The 20,689-nt window shown below is 47.2% G+C and overlaps 1 protein-coding gene across 6 annotated transcripts in view; it reads left to right on the forward strand.

Moving 5' to 3' along the window:
* Positions 1-20,689, forward strand: part of LOC142576703 (calcium-activated chloride channel regulator 1-like) — a 388,135-nt gene that overhangs the window by 102,540 nt on the left and 264,906 nt on the right. For all 6 annotated transcript variants that reach the window (XM_075686951.1, XM_075686954.1, XM_075686953.1 and 3 more), the window contains one exon: positions 16,680-16,804. In XM_075686951.1, coding sequence (XP_075543066.1) covers positions 16,680-16,804 — 125 coding nt within the window. The remainder of the gene's footprint in view (positions 1-16,679; positions 16,805-20,689) is intronic.

The following is a 20,689-nucleotide window of genomic DNA, read 5'->3' on the forward strand; positions in this document are numbered from 1 at the left end:
AAATTACATGGCAGATGAAACTACAAACTTAACTGCGTGCAGTTATGGGATGCTTTGTTATTGCATGAATGTTCCACCTTTCATGCGAAACTGTGATTTTCTTTATGTAGAGATAATATTGCTCTAGAAACAAAGACATTGAAAAGGAGTTTTACCAAGGAGGGAAATGACTTGTTGTACAGATATGTGAACTTCCTATTGCAATGTTGTTGAGTCGCTTATTGCGTTAGCCTCCTGCAAGCAGTTTTTTTTCCTCATCCAAACTCGTTGTATCGCAGTGATAAGGTAATGTGGCGTCTGACAGCAAACATTTCATTATATTTAAGCACGAAAGGTACCCTTCTTCAGCATATCAAGATATTAACTGCGGTGTTATTTTCAGCTAACAATCCGGTTAGCTTCCTTCAACTTTTTTTTCAATAGAAGTCGCAGTTTCGCCAGAAAGGCGAAGCATCAATTGAGATAGCAAATTACTAGGCAGTTATACAAAGTGAGAATACTAGTAGTTTCGGCCGCCGCGCAAAGTACGCATTACTGGCGGAGCAGAAGCCGCACCTCCCACCTCCCTCCCGTGCTGCATCTCCACATACCATTCTGCCGCGATCGTTATGACGCGTTTACAGTTCGACGTCATCGGCGCGCTCGCAGGCATCACCGGAGTGCAACGCCAACCGCGGCCTTTCGCGTTATGGAAGACGCCGCGTTTGCTCTCCGCTTTCCTCCCTCGCGCGCATCGGACTGAGCCGCGAACGTCGGCTCGCTTCGCGTGCTTTCAATCGCACATGCAAGATTCGGCCCGTGGAGACAGTGTCATTGCTGTCGGACTTTATACCGAACATCACGAGGACGGCGATGGTAAAACTGCGCCTGGAGTGCCCATATCACTGCTATCGCAATAAAACATCAATATTATGCAATGGCGCAGTATACTTTTGTGCTGTAACTGAGCATTTTCGAGCACGCGCACTACATAGCAAAATATCGAAGACAATGATTCCATAAAGCGCATTCTTAGCAAAGTTGAAGCTATTTCGTGGATAAAGTCACCCAGTGTGCGGAACTTGCGTGATGCTATAACGGTGCCAACGCTGGACTGCCCTGTTGTAAGGATGGTATCAAAATTACTGCTTCAGCGTGAAATGGTGGCATGCCCCTCCACCAAGTTGGCGTGCTATCTACGACACTGAATCAGCAGTTTTTTGGGAAAGATCTCGTGGGGTGGCAATATTTACGCTCAATTTCGGTTCCCTAAAGTCATGCCTTCGCTATTTTTGATTACACGTGACGCCACCAATTTCGGGCCAGCAATCAACCAATATCATAGTGCACTTGTGTATTCCACACGCAAGCCAGAGGTGTATTCTCATGGTGACCCCCGTTCTATGGTCAGGCTCACTACAACTCACCATAGAAACTTCTACGAACAGCCGCGTTCTTAACCCTGCCTCACTGGGGAGACCATTTTTAACGCGACAGCGTTAAAAGCCCCGTGTCGTAGAAAATGCTGTGTCAGCGGCGTTGTCAGTTATAGGAAAATCATCCCGAACCACGCGACCTTCCGCGTGGCGCGTAGGCGTTGCTGAACAAATTGAATCTTTCGAAATAATATGCGTCAGACAATTCGTAATGTACGTCTAACACAACCTGCAGACACGATAGCGACGGATTGTAATTTGAATGTACGAGAAAACATAATTATTTTACTGAAAACTCGAAGAGAAACCACTTTTCCAGATGCCGTTTGAGGTCTCTCCTAGTTGTCGCAGAAGCTAGGCATGGATACTAGGGGGATCTAGCGAGTGGGATGGTGTCTGTAACCTAATGAGGTGTGTGTTAGAGACATGTACTGACGCCTATATTAGCAATTCTGAATATATACATATAATTATTATATATATGAACGTACCTCACAGGGCCCTATAGGCATTTGAGTAAGGGGGGCGTAGTGGAATTGAAATAAACGATACATGGCGAAATTTCATAAAGAAACTTACACAGAAAAATGGTAAGCAAGAAAGGCATGCTGCGACTGAGCAGTAAGAAAAATATCGAAGAAAAGTATATATGTGGGTTTGTTGTTGGGGGGGGGGGGCGCAGATTAAATAAGTCAGTAACATGTAACTAAAGAAAGATAATGTCGAAAGCGTACGTATGAATGAAATTTTGAATCGCGAAAACGAATGGATAAATTAGCACTGGTAAAATATTTGGTATGGGAACACCATGTGCACAAGTGCAGCAGAAATAAATCACTGCCGAAGTTTCACTGGGTTACATTCTGCGACTATGCTATCGGGAAGGATATTCCATGACCGTATGCCACGTGGAAGCGTCAATGAGTGAAATGCGTCAGTATTACCGTAAATGCCCCTGTAGCTTAGGTTATTATTATGTAGCCTAGGTGACGTGCGCGGTGACATTTCTACGCCTAAAAACTTCGTTTAACTGATGCAAATATTTATGAAACAGGCACAAGGGGGCTATGCCACGTTCATTACTTAACTGTGGTAGAGAAAGAGAGAGTTTAATTTGCGTTACGCCTGAGAGGTGGTTATAATTTCGAGAAATGAACCAAGCGGCTCTATTTTGAATAGCTTCTAACATGGTAGTTTAATTGCTTTGATATGGGGACCAGATCAAAGAGGAAAATTCGAGTTGCGGGCGGGCCAACTTTCTGGAAGCAAGCTCACGAATGGAAGGTCGAGTTTCGAAGGTTTCGACGTAAATACCCCAATGACCTGGTAATTGAAGTGTTCTTGTACTTGAACGATCGGATGCGTTTGCATCGCATAAAAATTCGATGTTGGAGGAAAGGAAAGGCGACGTAAGCGTCTCGCTTCTCGGTGGACACCTGCTGTGAGGCAGAGAATGCTTGTAAAAATAAAATAATAATAATAATAATAATAATAATGTTCATTGCCTCACAATATACAAAACAACACAAGCAGGCCGGTGTAAGCCTTAGTTGGCTTGTACGACTGTGTCAATGAATACGATAGACAAGGCAAAAAAATATACATAAATTGATGAGACATGAAAAAAAAATAAAACGAATGGCAAAAAATTGGAAAGAACAAGATAACATTTGGTTATCTACATATAACAAAAGTTGAAGAGGTAAATATTGCGATGCAAAAAAAATGTACAAGAAGTTAATTTTACTGTAGCTGCTTTAAGAAGTGTTTGAGCGTGCGTTTTGATGTCGCGTTAAAATTTTTTTTCTGGCAATTTGTTAAATATGTCAGGCACATAAGCACAGCGTCAGGCCGCGCCATACCTTGTGGCTGAACGCGGAACTACATAACGGACATGTTTTCTAAGCTCCCTTGTGGCGGCACTTTTTTGTTTGAAAGTGAAATTCCAGAAATGTTTAACGACAACTGTTTCCATAAGTAATGAATGGAAGTCCGGTAGACCAAGTTCACGGAAGATATTTGCAGATGTTACTTTTGGGGAATTGTATGTAGCATGTTTAAGAATGTTTTTTTTTATAATCCGGTCTACTCTGGATCTCCGACGATCAGAACAAAAGCCAAAGACTGTAATGCCGTACCTCAACACACTGTAATCTAGTGCATGTGCTATAATCTTTTTTACAGACAAGGGTGCAATACTTTTGATATTAAACAGCAGCCACGCTACTGACCTCAGTTTAAAACAAAAAAGTGATAAGTGATGTTGCCAAGATAAATTACTATCGAAATAAATTCCGAGATATTTCACACTATCCACGTATGGAATATGCGCACATTTACAACGAACACAGTCTGACTCATGCAAGTAGAGAGGTATGTTAATAACAGTAGTCTTAAGTGGGGAGCGAAAACAAACAAGTTTTGTTTTTTGGGCATTTCCAACAATTCCATTATTAGATTACCGCAACATTTCAGTGGACGTTTTATAAGAAAGGTGTTTCGATAATAATACAGTGTCGTCAGCATAATGGAATACTGAACATTTCGAAACTGCCAAAGGGAAGTCTTTAACGAAAATATTAAACAACAATGGCGACAAAATGGACCCCTGAGGAAGTCCAGCTTAAACCGACAGCTTAGAACTAAATATGCCCTTATCATAGGTAGAGACCACCTGAAATCTGTTGCTCAAGTAGTTTTCGAGAACTTTGTAAAAAGGCCCACGAAATCCCCCAAAATGCAGTTTACCTAACAAGATTTGATGATTGAGGGTGTCAAACGCTTTCGCCACATCTCAAAGTAGGGCACATGTGAAAAGATTCTGATCGAATGCCGAGAACAGTTCATCTGAAATATCCTCAAGCAGTGCCACAGTACCACGCCCTGAAATAAAGCGAAACTGTCGATTGATCAGGATAGAAAATTTGTTAAGAAAAGAAGACATAGTGTGGAAAGGAAATTTTTCTAAGACCTGAGCAATGATCGGCAATATTGAAATTGGCCGATAGTTTTCAATACTATCTTTCCTCCCTGACTTGTGTAGTGGTACAACAACTGCAAATTTTAAGCATTCTGGAATTTCGTCGCCTTCCAAAAAACCATTCAGTATATGCAGGATGATATCTGACAGCGCATTAAAATTCCTTCTGATGGTGTGTAAATAAATTCCATCATATCCAGTTCGCTTGTTAGGACGGAAACTGAAAATAATTTCTTCCAGATCACCCTTCAAAATTCTCGGAAGAAAAACCAATGCAGATACGGAATGCCCTAACGGCGGAGTGCCTGTATATGGAGAGACGGCCCTTTGGGACGCTTTAACAAAGTGCCTGCTGAAAGCATCAGGCACTTCTGTGGGAGGTTGTTGAACAGCACCGAAAATAGACCGGTCGTTGGAACTCACTCATCTGAGATGATTTACCAAAGACCAAGTTTTGCTTACATTACTTGAAGATTGTTGGAATTCATAAAAGAAGTAACGGCGTTTGGCGGCACGCAGAAGAGTAACAACTCTATTTCTTGCCGACTTGTATTCTAATCGCAGTCTTTGGTTTCTGGGATTTCTTTGCGGGGTTTCCACAAGTTGTCTCGATACGAAATGGAAGCAAGAATTTCCGTGTTCATCCAGCAGTGACTCTTTCTTATCGGCTTAGCTATCAGCCGTGTGCAACGTAATTCAAGATGTTTCATTTGTATACAGAACCTTTCATATATTTTGCCCGAAGAATCTTCTTTGGTTAAGGATGCCCAGTCAGACGAAACGATAAGGTTATCTAGCTTGGATTGATTAACAGTAGGGACAAGGCATTTATGCTGCCCAGATCCAGTTGCCACCGATGACGTTCTAGACACGTCTGGTAAAACAAGACGGCATGCTACAAAATAATGGTCCGCCATCCGTTGTAGAATAGCTCATGACCTAAATGAACAGCTGGGAGCTATGACCACTATGTGATCTAAACAAGATTGCACTAGACTATTATTAACTAATTCTGCTCTAGCAGGAGCTGCAATTGTGCATTGTAGACCATAAGCGGACAACGTCGATAAATAATCACAAACAGTAACTTTTTCAGGGCATAAAATATTGAAATTCAAGTCTCCAATCAAGCAAAATTTGTCCGCTGAGCTCCACTGCCGCAGAGCTTCTTCAAGCTCAACAAGAAACCGTGAAAAGCTGCATGAGGGTGGTCGATAAATCGATAAGATATGGACAGAGAATGACCTCTTACAAACTTTGACCATCATAGATTCGGTATGTACAAAAGAAGCATCAACAGAAGAAACTTCATAGTTGTCGTTTACATAGAGAGCAATGCCTCCGCCACGACGCCCGCTTCGTGTGACAAAATGTGCGGAAAAGCCCTGCAAGGTAAACGTATCAGGGCAAGCCTGGGAAACATTGATTTCTGTAATCACAAATACGTCTACAAAGTTAACTGCCGATTCAGCCAGAAATTTAATTTCGTCCCAGTATTTACGCAGACTTCGAATATTAACGCTCACAATGGTAAAATCTTCATCAGAAGTGCACGGAAATTCTTGTTTAAATGAACTGAAGTCTGGTAGTTCACTGAATGAAAAAGACGCGTTGGCTGAGCAATGTTTTCCAGGTCTGCTTGTTTACCAATTCGAACAAGAGACGCTGTTTCATTCTTTTTCACGAAGATCTTGCCTCCTTTCGTCCAACAAAACCGATAACCCTCCTCCTTTGCCTTCGTTCTCGCTTTCCAGAAGAGATCAAGGTTAACTTTGGTCAAGTTATCATTGAAGTAGATCTTTGGAAATGATGCACTTTCATGTAGTTTCTTCAGTTTTCCCCGCGCTTCAAGCCATTTTTACTTCCAAATTACAGATTTAAAGCGCACCAAGACCACAGGTGTACTACTGATTTTGACTTTTAAGCGGTGTACGGCTGCAATATCGTCAGACGAAAACGCTGAGAGGTCCAGATTTGCTGCCATTTGTGCGATTGTTTGTGTTAGGCTTTCATTACTTTTCACTTGCAAACCATGGATCTCAAGATTCCTTGGTCTGCTTTATTGCTCACTTTCATTTTGATTTTCTTCTAGCTTTTGTATTACTACTGCTTGAGTTAACACCGCTGTTTTCAGAGCTTCCAGTTCAGCGCAATCAGACATTTGACGTTCCTGAATGACCTGTTGTTGTTTCAAAACAGAATCATACTTCTCTGACAAAAACGACACCGATCCTTCTAGTTCCTTAACTGATTTCGATACAGCCGTGAACTCTTCCTGCAGCAATAAGAGAGAATCAACCTTTTTGCGCAGAATCGGCAACGATTGCAAACTTTTTCTGATTTCCTTTAGCTCATCTAACAGTGAAGACTCAGAACCACTGTTTTCCTCAAGTTCAGTCTCTGTGCCGCTGTTTAGTTTCTTGTTACTTCTGCACGTTTTACAGACCCACGCGTCTCTCTTAGCATTCCCCATAGTAGTGAAAGTGTTGGCTGCTATTCCAGAACATGGCTGTCCTAGATGATACGAATATTTGCATTGAGCACACGTCATTATTTTTCCATCAATAGGCAGAGCCTTAAGACAGGAAATGCAGCTGTCATCTTTTCCCATTGTACTAGCAAATTAGTTAGATATGCTAATATACAACCACCGGGAAATTAATCTACAATACAGGCATTAGAAGGGGAAAACTGTTCATTGAAGGAATTCTTGTCGAAACCCACACAGGTAGTATCGCTCAAATAATAATAATAATAATAATAATAATAATAATAATAATAATAATAATAATAATAATAATAATAATAATAATAATAATAATAATAATAATAATAATAATAATAATGTCTTTATTTATGTCCCTTAAAATACACCACACAGGAGACTTGCAGTAAAAAGCTGTCATAAATGACAGCTTCACAGAGCCGTAGGCCCTCCTTACACGGGGCAGTTACATAAAGACAAACAAGGCATATAACCCATGGTCACATTGGAAATTACACATTCCGAGCGTACAATGTAACGTACACAAATTGGGATGACACAAGGCAAGATAGAAATACAAATTACAAGTTCACTCATATAATAAAACAACACAATCAATGACGGAGGTGCCACAAAAGAAACAACATAAATGCAGTTTCACTTATCCGCAAGAAATAACAGTAATACATATACAATGATGGTAAAGAGAAACAAAACAGATAAAGCACACATCCTAAATTGAATAAAGGGAAAACGGAACCATTCCCTCCCCATGTACACCGTTAGGGATAACCGGGTAAAGAAAAACTTTGTTTGCAGAAACGAAAAGTTAAGAAAGTAACGGCGTAGAATTTGTTAAAGAGCTGCCGCAGTTCTTTGAATGTTATAATGCTAAAGAACAGCCGCCACAGGGTGGCTGCACTGAGGAAAAAGAAGACGACGTGGCCCCGCTTGAGATAGCGTCGCCATCTTTGCCACTGTGGCACGGTTTCACGTGGATGGCACGGGGCGTTTTTGTGCAGATTATCGCCACCTGAACAAAATCACAAAAAGGACGTGTGCCCTCTGCCAGGTATTGATGACGCTCTTGACTGCCTCTATGGCGCTACCTATTTTTCTTCTGTAGACTTACGGTCCGGCTACTGGCAGATATCCGTCGACGACATGGACCGAGAGACGACTGCATTTATTACCCCTGACGGCCTTTATCAGTTCAAGTTGATGCCTTTTTGCCTCTGTAACGCACCCGCCACCTTCGAACGAATGATGGACTCTTTGCTTCAGGGCTTCAAGTGGTCCACCTGTTTGTGCTATCTGGACGACGTCATCGTTTATTCGCCCACATTTGACACGCATCTGGACCGTCTTTCAGCGATTCTTGACGTGTTCCGCCGCGCTGGTCTCCAGTTGAACTCGTGAAAATGTCACTTCGCTCGCCGCCACATCACCGTCCTTGGACACCTCGTGGACGCTAGAGGCGTGCGACCTGATCCTGACAAAATTCGCGCCGCTACGAACTTACCTGTTCCGAAGTCTACCAAAGACGTTCGTAGTTTTGTAGGGCTGTGCTTTTATTTCCGGCGTTTTGTGAAGGATTTTGCGACCATCGCATGTCCCCTTACTGACCTCTTGAAGAAAGACGCCCTATTTTCTTGGGGACCAAACCATGCCGCATCTTTTTCGCAGCTCACTACCCTCCTTACCACGCCTCCAATTCTGGCCCATTTTGACCCGTCTGCCTCAATGGAAGTTGGAACTGATGCCAGTGGTCACGGCACAGGAGCAGTGTTAGCACAACGCCAGCGTTGACATGATCGCGTTATAGCCTATGCCTGCCGACTTCTATCACCCGCCGAGCGCAATTATTCAATCACAGAGCGCGAGTGCTTCGCTATTCTGTGGGCTGTTGCCAAGGTTCCTCCATACTTCTACGGACGCCCCTTCTGTGTCATCACTGATCACCACGCGCTCTGCTGGCTATCCTCACTCAAGGACCCCAAGGGACGAATCGCTCGCTGGGCGTTACGCCTGCAAGAATATACCTTCTCCGTGGTATATAAGACGGGACGCTTGCACCAGGATGCCGATTGCTTGTCCCGCTACCCCGTCGACGACCCAGCTGATGCGGACGCCATCGCTTGCGTGTTCTCTGTGTCCGAGTAGCTTGAAATCGGCAACGAGCAACGCCACGCTCCTTCATTACGAGCCCTCATTGACCATCTGGAGTCAACGCCTGGCGACGCCTCTCTCCTGATGTTTCTCCTTAAGGAGGGGATACTATACCGCCGCAATCTCGATCCACACGGCCTTGACCTTCTGCTCGTAATTCCATCACACCTACGTTCGACTGTCCTCAAACAACTTCACGACGCTCCCGTGGCTGGACACTTGGGCGTCTCGCGCACATACGACCGTGTACGCCGTCGATTCTTTTGGCCGGGTCTCGCCCGCTCCGTGCGGCGCTACCTTTCCGCTTGTGAGCCCTGTCAGCGCCGGAAAAAGCCCTCCACACCTCCAGCTGGATGTCTCCAGCCGATCGACATCCCACCGGAACCCTTTTTTCGTGTTGGTCTAGACCTTCTTGGTCCATTTTCTCTCTCGGGCTCCGGAAATAAATGGGTCGCCGTCGCTACTGATTATGCTACGCGGTACGCAATCACCAGAGCCCTCCCGACAAGTTGTGCTACTGACGTTGCTGACTTTCTGCTCTTTGACATCATTTTAGTGCACGGTGTTCCGCGCCAATTACCCACTGACCGTGGCTGCAGCTTTCTGTCGGCAGTCGTCGAGGACATCCTCCGCTCCTGCTTGACTAAGCACAAGTTTAGCACGTCCTACCACCCACGGACTAACGGCCTCACGGAGCACCTCAACCGGACCATCACCGACATGCTATCCAAGTACGTTGCGACCGACCACCACGACTGGGATCTTTACTTACCATATGTGACGTTTGCGTATAATTCATCGCGTCACGACACCGCCGGCTATTCACCATTCTATCTCCAATATGGCCGAGAACCCGCGTTGCCCTTAGACACTTTGTTGCCCTCTGCCACACGTTCAGCCACTGAATACGCCCGCGACGCGGTCGCACACTACGACCACGCGCGCCAGCTTGCCCGCACCCGTCTCGAGGCCTCGCAGGAGCATCAGAGACGCCTCTATGATTGCCACTATCGCGACGTGCACTTTACTCCAGGTTCTGTGGTGCTTCTCTGGTCACCCATTCGACGTGTGGGCCTTTCTGAAAAGCTGCTGTCGCGCTACACTGGCCCACACCATGTGGTGCGACAAGTGACCAATGTCACGTATGAAGTCATCCCCGCCAACCTCTCAGCGTCATCGTCGGCTGCAAGTGACATCGTTCACGTGGCGAGACTAAAGCCATACCACACACCTTTCACCGCTGATGTGTAGATTAAGCACCGGGATAGTGCTTCTACTGCCAGGGTTGATGCTACAAAACAGCCGCCACAGAGTGGCTGCACTGAGGAAAAAGAAGACGACGTGGCCCCGCTTAAGATAGGATCGCCATTTTTGCCACCGTTGGTCTACGTGTAAATATATTGTAAATAGACTTGTACATCAGCGACACGTAACAATATCTTCATGTTTAACGTGTTCATTTTTTAATCTATTAGGTAACCTGCGTAATTTGTTCTGTAGTGTCTGTAGAACATACGTTGTTTTATAAGTTCTCACTTTCCAGGGCGCAGTGCTATGTTTCAGGCGGGCAGAAGTGTTTTCCTCTGGTTAGCTAAACGTTGTAAAAAGGAGCTATTATTACTTTTTTCGTTTTTAAATGATTTTCCTAAGATGTAGTCGGATAGATGACATTAGACTGAAGGCTTCCACTTCTCGCATAGGCGGTTGGGATGATGGGATGCGCGACTCTCATGCGTCCCCTGATATCTCGTTTTCCCGCATAGCTCCTGCAGTGCGGCTTCGCTGCGTGGCCTGGCGCCCGCGGCGGTCGGAGTGGTTGAGGCGCCGTACGAGAGATGGCGCGAGTGTTGCGCTGCTAATGCCGCCGACAGGCGAGGTTACTTGGGCGCTGAAAGACTTTGGTTCGGGACAGCAAGCAGTGCGGACGTGTCGTGCCGCGTATGCGCCGATCCATGCTTCTGCGAGACCGTCTCACGTGGCCGCCTTGGAAGGCGCCACCGTTCGCGTGACCGTACACGTGAACGACCAGGCGTTGGGATCCAGCATGGGGCGAACATATTCTCTCACTATCCGGTCATGGTGAGTCGGACTTCTAGATTTGTCGCGCGCCCATCGGCATGTCTTGTGGATAGCAACTCGGCTAGCTGGCATTGATCTATGAAAGGTGCAATAAATGCCCTTGTGATTATTTGCACTACGGTGCTGTCGTTCCTTTTTCCCAAGAGCAAGGGTGTCAGATGCCCCACATCTGGCGCCCACCGTGGGGCTTTTGGTGCATCGGACTATAAATTTAAGTTTCGCTTCGTTCGAGACCTTTGTTGGAACCGAAGCGTAGGGCTAGCGTGGATTTTGATCCCTAGCGTTGGCGGCGTGCTTTCTTGAGCGAGGTGGCTGTAGTGTGTTTGAACATGTCAACATGCTAAGCCTTTTCGCAAGTGTTTTTTTTAATGAAATTCGTCGGTACGAGAGCCACGTGGTCTGCATCCTAGGAGAGCGAGGCTTAGCGCCCGCGGAGACTTGGCAAGCCTGAAGCGAGTAGGTACGAAGCCTCGTGGCTGCTCCGAATTTCTTATGTAAATAGCTTCTTCTATCTCTTTGACTCTGATGAAGTAGCGGCGCTGGGAGCCGGGTGGCCGCGGGCCACGGGTGCCGCTATGGGCAGACTAGTATTGCGGCCTGGCACCGGGCGCTCCGACACCGTCTGGGACGGTGGGGGCCGTCAACTCGGATGCTGTGTGCACCGAGCGGGGTAGGACCACCTAACAGAGCTGACGTCTCCTCGCAGCTGCCTGTTTCGCGCTGATTTTGGGTGTTGTTTTTCGATGCCGGTTGTTGTCAGGGTAGCGACGCTTTAGGCATAATGCTTTACGAAGCTGCCTGTCGCACGTGGAGGGACACAACCTGATGGACCGTGGCGTTGAGGTGTTGCAAGTTGCTTCCCTCATTCTATTTAGCCTCGCACGAATTGAAATTACTCGTTCGACTCAAGCAAACGAGCTTCGTTCACGTGAACTTAGCATCTGAGTAGCTGCCCAATCATTTGCTAGCCGAGTCGAACATCGTACCACGTGGGCGACGCGCATGCAGAATTTCTCTCCCTTGTACTACTTTAGGGTTTACCGAGTGTGTTGAGTGTACGCAGCGTGATGGGAGTCACCCCTGGTTTGCCGTCACCTGCACATCGTCTGCGCTGCTGCCCCGGACTACGATCGAGCCAGCGGGCAATGGTGATGCTCTGGCGAGTTCGGCGCAGCGACTTCGGCGGCCGCCTGTATCCAGCTCGCAACCCTCGGCGGCGGAGAAAAGAGCCGGCGGTCGCCAACAGCTACTGCGGCTCTCGCCAGCAGGGCGCGTCGGTTCTAGCGATGTTTGCTCGTTCCGACTACTGCGTCGCCGTTTCCGGAGTCTTAGTCTGGAATCGTGCCGTCGAGTCTGCAAAGCTGCTGCTGTGACCGGCGGACGCCAGCGGTGTACCCAAGGACAATGTCGGCTCGCATGCTATGGACAGCGTGTGGACATTTCCTCAGCGCGGCCACTGTTACATGTACTATCTTTTTCGCGAAGCGCGGGTTAATGTTAGACCGTGTCACATGTTTCGCCGGAATAAGAATGGATTTACGGTTGGGGGATGTGGGGATGCGCGACTCCCACGCGTCCCCTGATATCTTGTTTTCCCGCATAGCTCCTGCAGTGCGGCTTCGCCGAGTGGCCTGGCGCCCGCGGCGGTCGGAGTGGTTGAGGCGCAGTACGAGAGATGGCGCGAGTGTGGCGCTGCTGACAGGCGGGGTTACTTGGGCGCCGAAAGACAAGGCGCTCCCTCTTTGGTTCGGGACAGCAAGCAGTGCGGAAGTGCCGTGCCGCGCGTGCGCCGATCCATGCTTCTGCGAGACCGTCTCACGTGGCCGCTTTGGAACGCGCCACCGTTCGCGTGACCGTACACGCGAACGACCAGGCGTTGGGATCCGGCAAGGGGCGAACATATTCGCTCGCTATCCGGTCGCGGAGAGTCGGACTTCTAGATTTGTCGCGCGCCCATCGGCATGTTTTGTGGATAGCAATTCGGCTAGCTGGCATTGATCTATGAAAGGTGCAATAAATGCCCTTGTGATTGTTTGCACTACTGTGTTGTCGTTCCTTTGTCTCAAGAGCACGGAGGAGAACCCCATAAGGAAGAGCGATGATATCAGCGCTAGGGCATGAAGCTCCCGAGCGCGAGCTCGTAATAACTACGTAGTTATCTGACTCAAGACCATTGCAAGCGAATGAGAAAGCGATGCGAACGGGGTCCGATAACGCTATGGCGTTCCCCTATAAAGGCGAAACTTAAGTGCCCACTAACTTCTGTCGCCACCGTTTAAAAGCTGGCCGTGCTTCAGTGCAGGCAAGGTGCACCTAAATGCGTCCAGGCACTCAGATTGCTGTGCCTTTCCACAAATTCTAGGCACTTAAAGGGACACTAAAGGTTACCAGAACGTCAAGTTAAAGAGCTTTAGCAACCGAGAAATCGAGGTAAATGCATGACACGATTTGAGACCCCCCAGCGACATACCGGTACTAGCTAGGCCGATGACGAAAGCACTCCTCATAATTTGTGTTACTAATACTCAACTACTCGTATTAAAATATCATTTCATTCGATTATAAGACGGAAGAAAATGCTACTTGTCTACATCTATTCGATTCTAAGGAAAAATAACATTTTGACGTTACCCTTCAGTAGTATGGGTGTTCGAAAGGTTTCGTTTTCGCTCGACTCTGCGCCGCGCACGCTTTGGAGTTTCAGTAGTTTCGTTATCGCGTCGTGCTGTGCGGGTTCCGCTGGCTCGCGAAACTTTAATTTCGAACAAGCAGTGAGAATGCCACGTCCTTGTGATGTCGTGGGAAGCGCTCGTTGCTTTCCCGCTCCGGAGAGCCGGTGTCGAGGCCGCCGTCGTAGTACGCAACGACCCCGGCAGCGCGAGCCCTCAGCAGCAGGTCGCGCTCGTCAGTGCTCAAATCGCTGAAGTTGAGCCCAGCATCGCGAGCCAATCTGTCGTTGTCAGGGTCCATTGTGAGGAGCGTCGAAGTTTGCGTCATAGAATAAAGTACCAGCTTATGGTCGCGCGTTTCTCCTTCTGCTAGCCACCATACTCGCGCTTTCACTCTGCTGTCGGCTCTGTCTTGGCTCTGTTTCTGGCCGCGCGTTTGCGTTTTGCGCAGAAAAGCCGTAGCGCCGTCTGCGGACGCCGTTCTACTCACCAATGGCACAACCTCACTATGAGACCATGATGTCAGTACTCTTCGATCGGAGGGCGGGCGATTTGAACTGCGCTAGAGGTACGCGGACGCTTCAGAACACATTTTCTCTTAAAATAAGTCTCTCCTTGGCACGAAACAAGCGTTTCGAGGTTGCTGGGATGGTATTTCAACAGTCCACGTTCACTTAATAGTAACCTTTAGTGTCCCTTTAAAATTAATAACGATCTCACAGGGGCAACCATTAAGTCCTGTGCATAAAATAGAAGTTTAGTCAAGTAGAATACGAATGAGCAGGCTCCGGTGATTCCTGCCGGTAAAAGACATACGTATATTGCTTTATCTATTTGGCTGTACTGTACACAGGATTCAGTGAAGGTCACAATAGAAACACTGCTATACAATTTCATACAATTTTTTTTGATAAAGCTTCTTAGGCAAGTTGGTGCGATTTGGAAAACATAATTTTAGGACGCTATAATGACACACACAAAGGAGATTTGGCACTCTGAATGTCTATGTGTTTCACCGTAGCGTGTTTTATATTAGCGCCCTAAAATCTAGGTTTATATTATATACAAGGCGTAGTTTGTACGCTATTCATTCTTGCCGATGCTCAACAGAAAAAAAAAACAGAGCAATCAATACGATGAGCGTCCAAATGCACTTTATGTTTCGCAGCTGAATCTGCTGATGTCTAATAACAATGACACAATTTGAAGACTGATTGTCTTCGTTCATGTAATACAACTCCATTGTTTTTTATTTTAAATTTACAATTAAACGCAACATGACTTGTCGGTTCACCAGTTTCCTTTTTTGACACATTTTATTGTGCGGATGTCGCGGCACAGAACTTGTGGCCAGCAGGCCCCAAATGTGCTTCAAACGGAGAAAAATGCGAAAGTTTTTTTCGCGTTGTTGAAAGTGTAGTATTGCGAGGAACCGAATAACACTATGTGTGCCCTACAATCTACTAGTGCCGGGGACCTTGCGCACAGCGTAGGGCACATCAGCATACAGCAGTTACTGCGTATAGATTTCGCCTAATTTAGGGGTTCATTCTTCTCCATCTCGCTGTTCGCCTGCTTTCAGTTGTAAGGCACTTAGAAATGCCTTCAAGTGGTAGGTATCGATGGCTTCGTGAGCGTTATTTTTGGCCATGCTGATGCGTTTTGGATACGCTGGGTGTGCGTGGCTCTGCAGATATTAGTGTAAAAATCAGCAGTGTGGTTTCAAGAAAAACGGCCTAAAAATTCTGGTAGCTGAAAAATACAAGTAGGGAGTTATCTGTAATAAAATGTGGCCGCAGCAGCGCCCTCATTGCTCCGCCCCTCCCCCCATTTTTTGTTGTATCTACAACAGTGAAAGCTTCGTGCATTAGAAACACGCATGTCTTCTTGCCGAAAGACAAGACTGAAAGAAGACGGCACAGTAATTTCTAGGATGAAGTGCAGAAACAACTTTTCTTTTATTCCTGAATTTCCGTGGCATTGCTTTACCCTCTGGAAAATGCTACGTAGGCCAAACAGACGGACGTTGAAATAACCGGCACAAGTAACAAGGAAGTAAAACACTGAAACGTCGCCAACACTGCAAGGAGCACGATTTTTATTGAATGTTTACTGAAGCTGTAATCGCGGGTGAAAATAGGTGCGAGCTTACCTGCCTTGCTATAATCGAGTCACATTACAATGCGACATTTGGTGTAGTCTATATCAGCAAACCGGGTCTTGTATGGCCCTGTAAAATAGAGAATTGAACTTTCCGCACACATTTATTGCTTCAGTTTCGATAACTCATAGATTAAACACTAGCTTTTCTTAGAAGTTTGCAGAGCATTGCTGACGCATTTGGCGGATGCTGTGTGCAGCTGTTCAAAACCGAGCTATAAACCACACAGAGAAACACACAGTGTGACATCAAGGAAGATTATTTGAGCTTTTTCACCTTTTATTTTGGATATGAATCCTGCCTTCGTACTAAAATGATTCAAGTAGAATTCGAAAAAACAGCTAAATAATGTAGTAAATAATTATTCAATTCATAGATTGTTTGCCGAATCGCTCCAGAAAATGCATAACACTACTGTGTGCTTTGCGTTAATTGTCCTTAATCTAAACCAGAATTTTTTTTTGGGGGGGGGGGAGGAGTGGTGGTCAAAACATAGCCTAGAAGAAAGAACGCATTCGGCGTTTGTCGCAGTAAAGCTTCGCTAGAAGTTAGGGTTTGTTGTTTCTGTGTTTTCGCGTGTCGGTAATCCTGCTTTCCCTGCAAAAATGCTTAAGAGGCAAATTTGAGTCCCTATTCCTGTTCCCGTAAGTCTAAATTTACGCTTAAAATATTTTCATTTATTAGGAGTTGACTGCCTGTACTGACGGTGCACGCCGTGCAGGTGGACTCATTCTGCAACGACAGTGTGGAGTTCGCTCACAACGCAGGCGCCCCGTCACCACAAAACGCACTCTGCGATGGTCAGAGCACATGGAACGTCATTTCTGCTACAAGCGACTTTCGCCGGTGAGTATCTTGTGGGAGAAGCAGTGGTTCTGCAGCAGACATGATAGAGTTTTGATGATCACATTGTTCATAGGGATTTAGACTGGTAGGGCCAATCAGGCGAGGCCAGTGGTGCACATCTTATAGTAGTGTTTACTGGGTTCACTCAAGTGGAAGGGCAGTTTCGTTATGATAAACATTGAACGATATTTGTGAGAGGGGCTGGTGGCAGCTGTATTTCATGGTGCAGTTCCTCGGTGTTACCATTCGGGGGTGTTGGGTCATTGGCGGCAAAGGGACACGAGGCGTGTGATTAGCGAATAGATAAATTTTGTTAAACTTGACCGCGACTTCTGCCAGACTTCTCTAGCATGGTTACTGCTTGCACAATCCGCCGCAACCGGCCACTCGGAAATTTCTTGCAGCCCGTACAGGGTTCGTGGAAATTTAGGCTTTCCTTCATGTCGCCCTTTCACACAGTTTTTTTTCTACCACATGACCTCCCTGACTGAGAACTTCCGCCGTCAAATTATCTTGAATATGTAGGATTCAGATTTCCCATTCGAATGAAATACTTCTGCTTCGCATTTAGGTATTCTATACATTAGACGATGTCATGTAAAGTTTTTATGGAATATTCAACATTCAGTACGGCGGCACTATACTTTTGCTATACAATGGCTGCTGTGGAAAGCACAAGTGCATAGTCAGCCAGTCGCTTCAAGTGTCGGATACAGCCACGCAGGAGCTTGGGAAAACACTTCTTTCATCATTTAGATTGTCCACTTGAATTGACTATCATATAGCAATACGCCTATTTCAGGGTGGGCATCACGTTTTGAAGCGTCTGTTTCCTCCATGCTTCTCCTATTTATTGGAAGTGAGAAATATTCAGTAATGGAGTCCGTACGCAATCGAGTCCCGTATTTATCAAATATGCGTTTTAAGTTCCACTGGAAGCTTCCACTATTCGATTTCTGTGTGTTTAGTGGCGCAAGGGCCAGGTATGGCCATTCCGCTATTCGAGCTATCGCAGTATTCTTCAGCACGGTGACACAGCAACGAAACAAATGTAACGAGCACAATAGCTATGCGATTAACTTCGGAAGTGAATTGTGGCTGTAGTGTTGCTGCACGCATTGAAATCCTGAACAAGGTAGGCTCCCGTCGGATGACGGCAAATGCATGGTGCTGGCCGAGTGCTGCCGATGAGACAAAGCATGGCCTGCCGCTTCTTCGTCGCCAGTCACGATGCAGCCGACCTTGTTCACCGAACGCACGCTTCCGAGCAGCACAATACCACTGCGCAAACACTCCGTCACGTGGCTTATTTCATATTTCGTTGGCTCTATTTGCAAGTCACAAAAAAAGAACTACGTCGGACGTATCGTAAAATAAACAACTCTATCGGTGGTTTCTGAAGGTGCTCTACAAATTTTTTGCATTACAATTGGGGTCCTCCGCCAATAATTAAAAAGTTGGGTAACTAAACTTAATTAATTAGTGAGTTATGGGGGAAAATTGTCTGAATTGCTATAGGCTACTGCGAATAGTATGCGTTCGGTTCAATTCGCTTCCGATGTGCCTTTCATTTTTAAGTTCTTGGCTTAAGTTATGTGGCACACTTTGCATGTAGATTCGCTGTAAAATGTAACAGCTCATATCCAGAGGTAGAGGCTACAAGCGCTCAAGAAAGTGAAGCGAACAGAGCTTACATTATTTCAAGTCACGCATGCAACATGCGCAACAGCATATCGAAAGCAGTGATCATCAAGGGCTCATACCCCTGCAAGCAAGGAAAAATGCGATGGCTCAGAGTCCCTTAAGGTTCATGGCTACTGACGTTGCATGCGCTAGTTGCGATGAAACTACCCATCCGGTCGTGGTAAATGATATTGATGTAGATGTGTCGGGACTGAAAAGGGAGTAATTTATGCGTTTAGTGTTGCCGACACATCGCTTGCGATGCCACACCGATCAGGTCTAACCGACCACCCAGCGGCGTACGTGCATCGATTTGACACTGTAGGGTGGAATGGCCTTGAATTTTTCTTCTTCAAACCTTCTTTATCTACTTTGTACCACTACCAATGAAATCCTATATGGCGTGCCACCTGGTGTAATAATATTGACACGTGTACTTATCTTTATCGGGCAACCACGTTTCGCCGCCTAACAAATGTAATCGCACAGCGTGGGACGCGCCTGCATGTATACGAAGTTTCTGGAAAGTTATCGATGCTTCTATCCGCTGTCTGTTGTCGCCGAACCTTATGTTATCTGATTTCATCACCTAACACGAATGGTGCAGAACTTTGTGGAAGGCACGCGGGTCCGAACGATTAGTTTGGAACATTCGACGACTGCTCTATAAAAGCCGACGCGCTTGACCAGCTGATCAGATTTTCGACGATCGCCGACCGTGTTCGCCGCTATCGTTGTGCAATAAGTGTAGCCTGTTTTGTGGGCACAGGTTCGCCCAACAAAACTTAGTTTTGTCGTTCACAGTATTGCTACAGTGTTCTTCAACGTCACCACCACGTGACATCTGGTGGAGGTGCTTGTGCGTTCATGTACCGAACGCCTCCGCAAAGCCGCGATCCAAGCCCGAAGCCCGAAGACACAATCAACATCGCCCAAGACCAGCGTGCTAGCCGCAGACTGCAAGGACTGCCCCCAGAGCACGGACTTCTACCTGAGACGGCAAAGAAGATCGTGGTCAAGACAACCCCAATGGCTGCCCCAGCGTCCCCCGTTATCCTACAACAACCTCGGGACCCACCAACCTTCAGTGGAGCAGCGACTGAAGACCCGGAATGATGGCTGGAGACTTACGAACGAATCGCGACGTTCAACAACTGGACTCCGACGACAAGCTGTGGCATGTCTACTTCGCCTTAGAAGACGCCGCCAGAACTTGGTTTGAGAACAGGGAGTCGACCTCGACAACGTGGGACCTGTTCCGTAGAGGCTTCCTGCGCACCTTTACAAGCGTCGTGCCCAAGGAAAGGGCCGAAGCTATGCTGGACGCCCGAGGGCAGCTACGAAACGATACAAGCGCGATCTTCACGGAGGAAATGAGCTGTCTATTCCGCCACGCAGACCCTAACATACCCGAGGAGAAGAAAGTACGTCTACTCATGCGTGGTGTGAAGGAGGAACTTTTTGCCGGAATGGTACGAAGCCCACCGAAGACCGTCGACGAGTCTCTTCGTGAGGCCACCAGCATCGCGAAGACACTCGAGATGCGAAATCGGCAATTCGATCGCCGCACCAACTCTACAAACTATGCCGGAGTTCAATCACTGGCCTCCGACGACCTGCGCGAGGCTATCAGGGCAGTCGTACGAGAGGAGCTTCAGAAGATCTTCCCGTCGTCGCAGCCTCAAGTGGCCTCGATCGCTTACATCGTCAAAGATGAGGTTCAGCGGTGGCTTGGAGTTCTGGAGGTGCAACCTCAATTACAGCAACCCCAGCTAGAAGCGATGACCTACGCCGCCGTCGCACGCCGTCAAGGTCCTCCTCCGCGACCGCGCCAGGGCCTTGTAACGCCGCAATTCCGTGGACCACCGCCGCCGCCGCCGCCACCAGCACGCCCACCCGTCGACCAGCGCAGCTACGCGAGGAAGAAGGACATTTGGCGAGCTCCCGACCACCGCCCGCTCTGCGACCACTGCGGCGAAGCCGGCCAGGTGTACCGCCGATGCCCATACCGCGACCTGGGATTGCGAGGGTTCGCCGTCGATGCGCCGCGCCCTCGGGATGGTTAACGCCCTCGTGACATCGCCGACTACCTCGCTGCTACTCAGTGGAGCTCTCGACGACCGTCGCGTTCGCCATCACCAGGTCACTATCTGTCGCCGCAGCGCCGATCATACACTGGTCCAGCCCGGGGGCGGTCAGCGA

The sequence above is a fragment of the Dermacentor variabilis genome, chromosome 3 (genome assembly GCF_050947875.1).
Source record: "Dermacentor variabilis isolate Ectoservices chromosome 3, ASM5094787v1, whole genome shotgun sequence".
NCBI classification, from domain to species: domain Eukaryota; kingdom Metazoa; phylum Arthropoda; class Arachnida; order Ixodida; family Ixodidae; genus Dermacentor; species Dermacentor variabilis.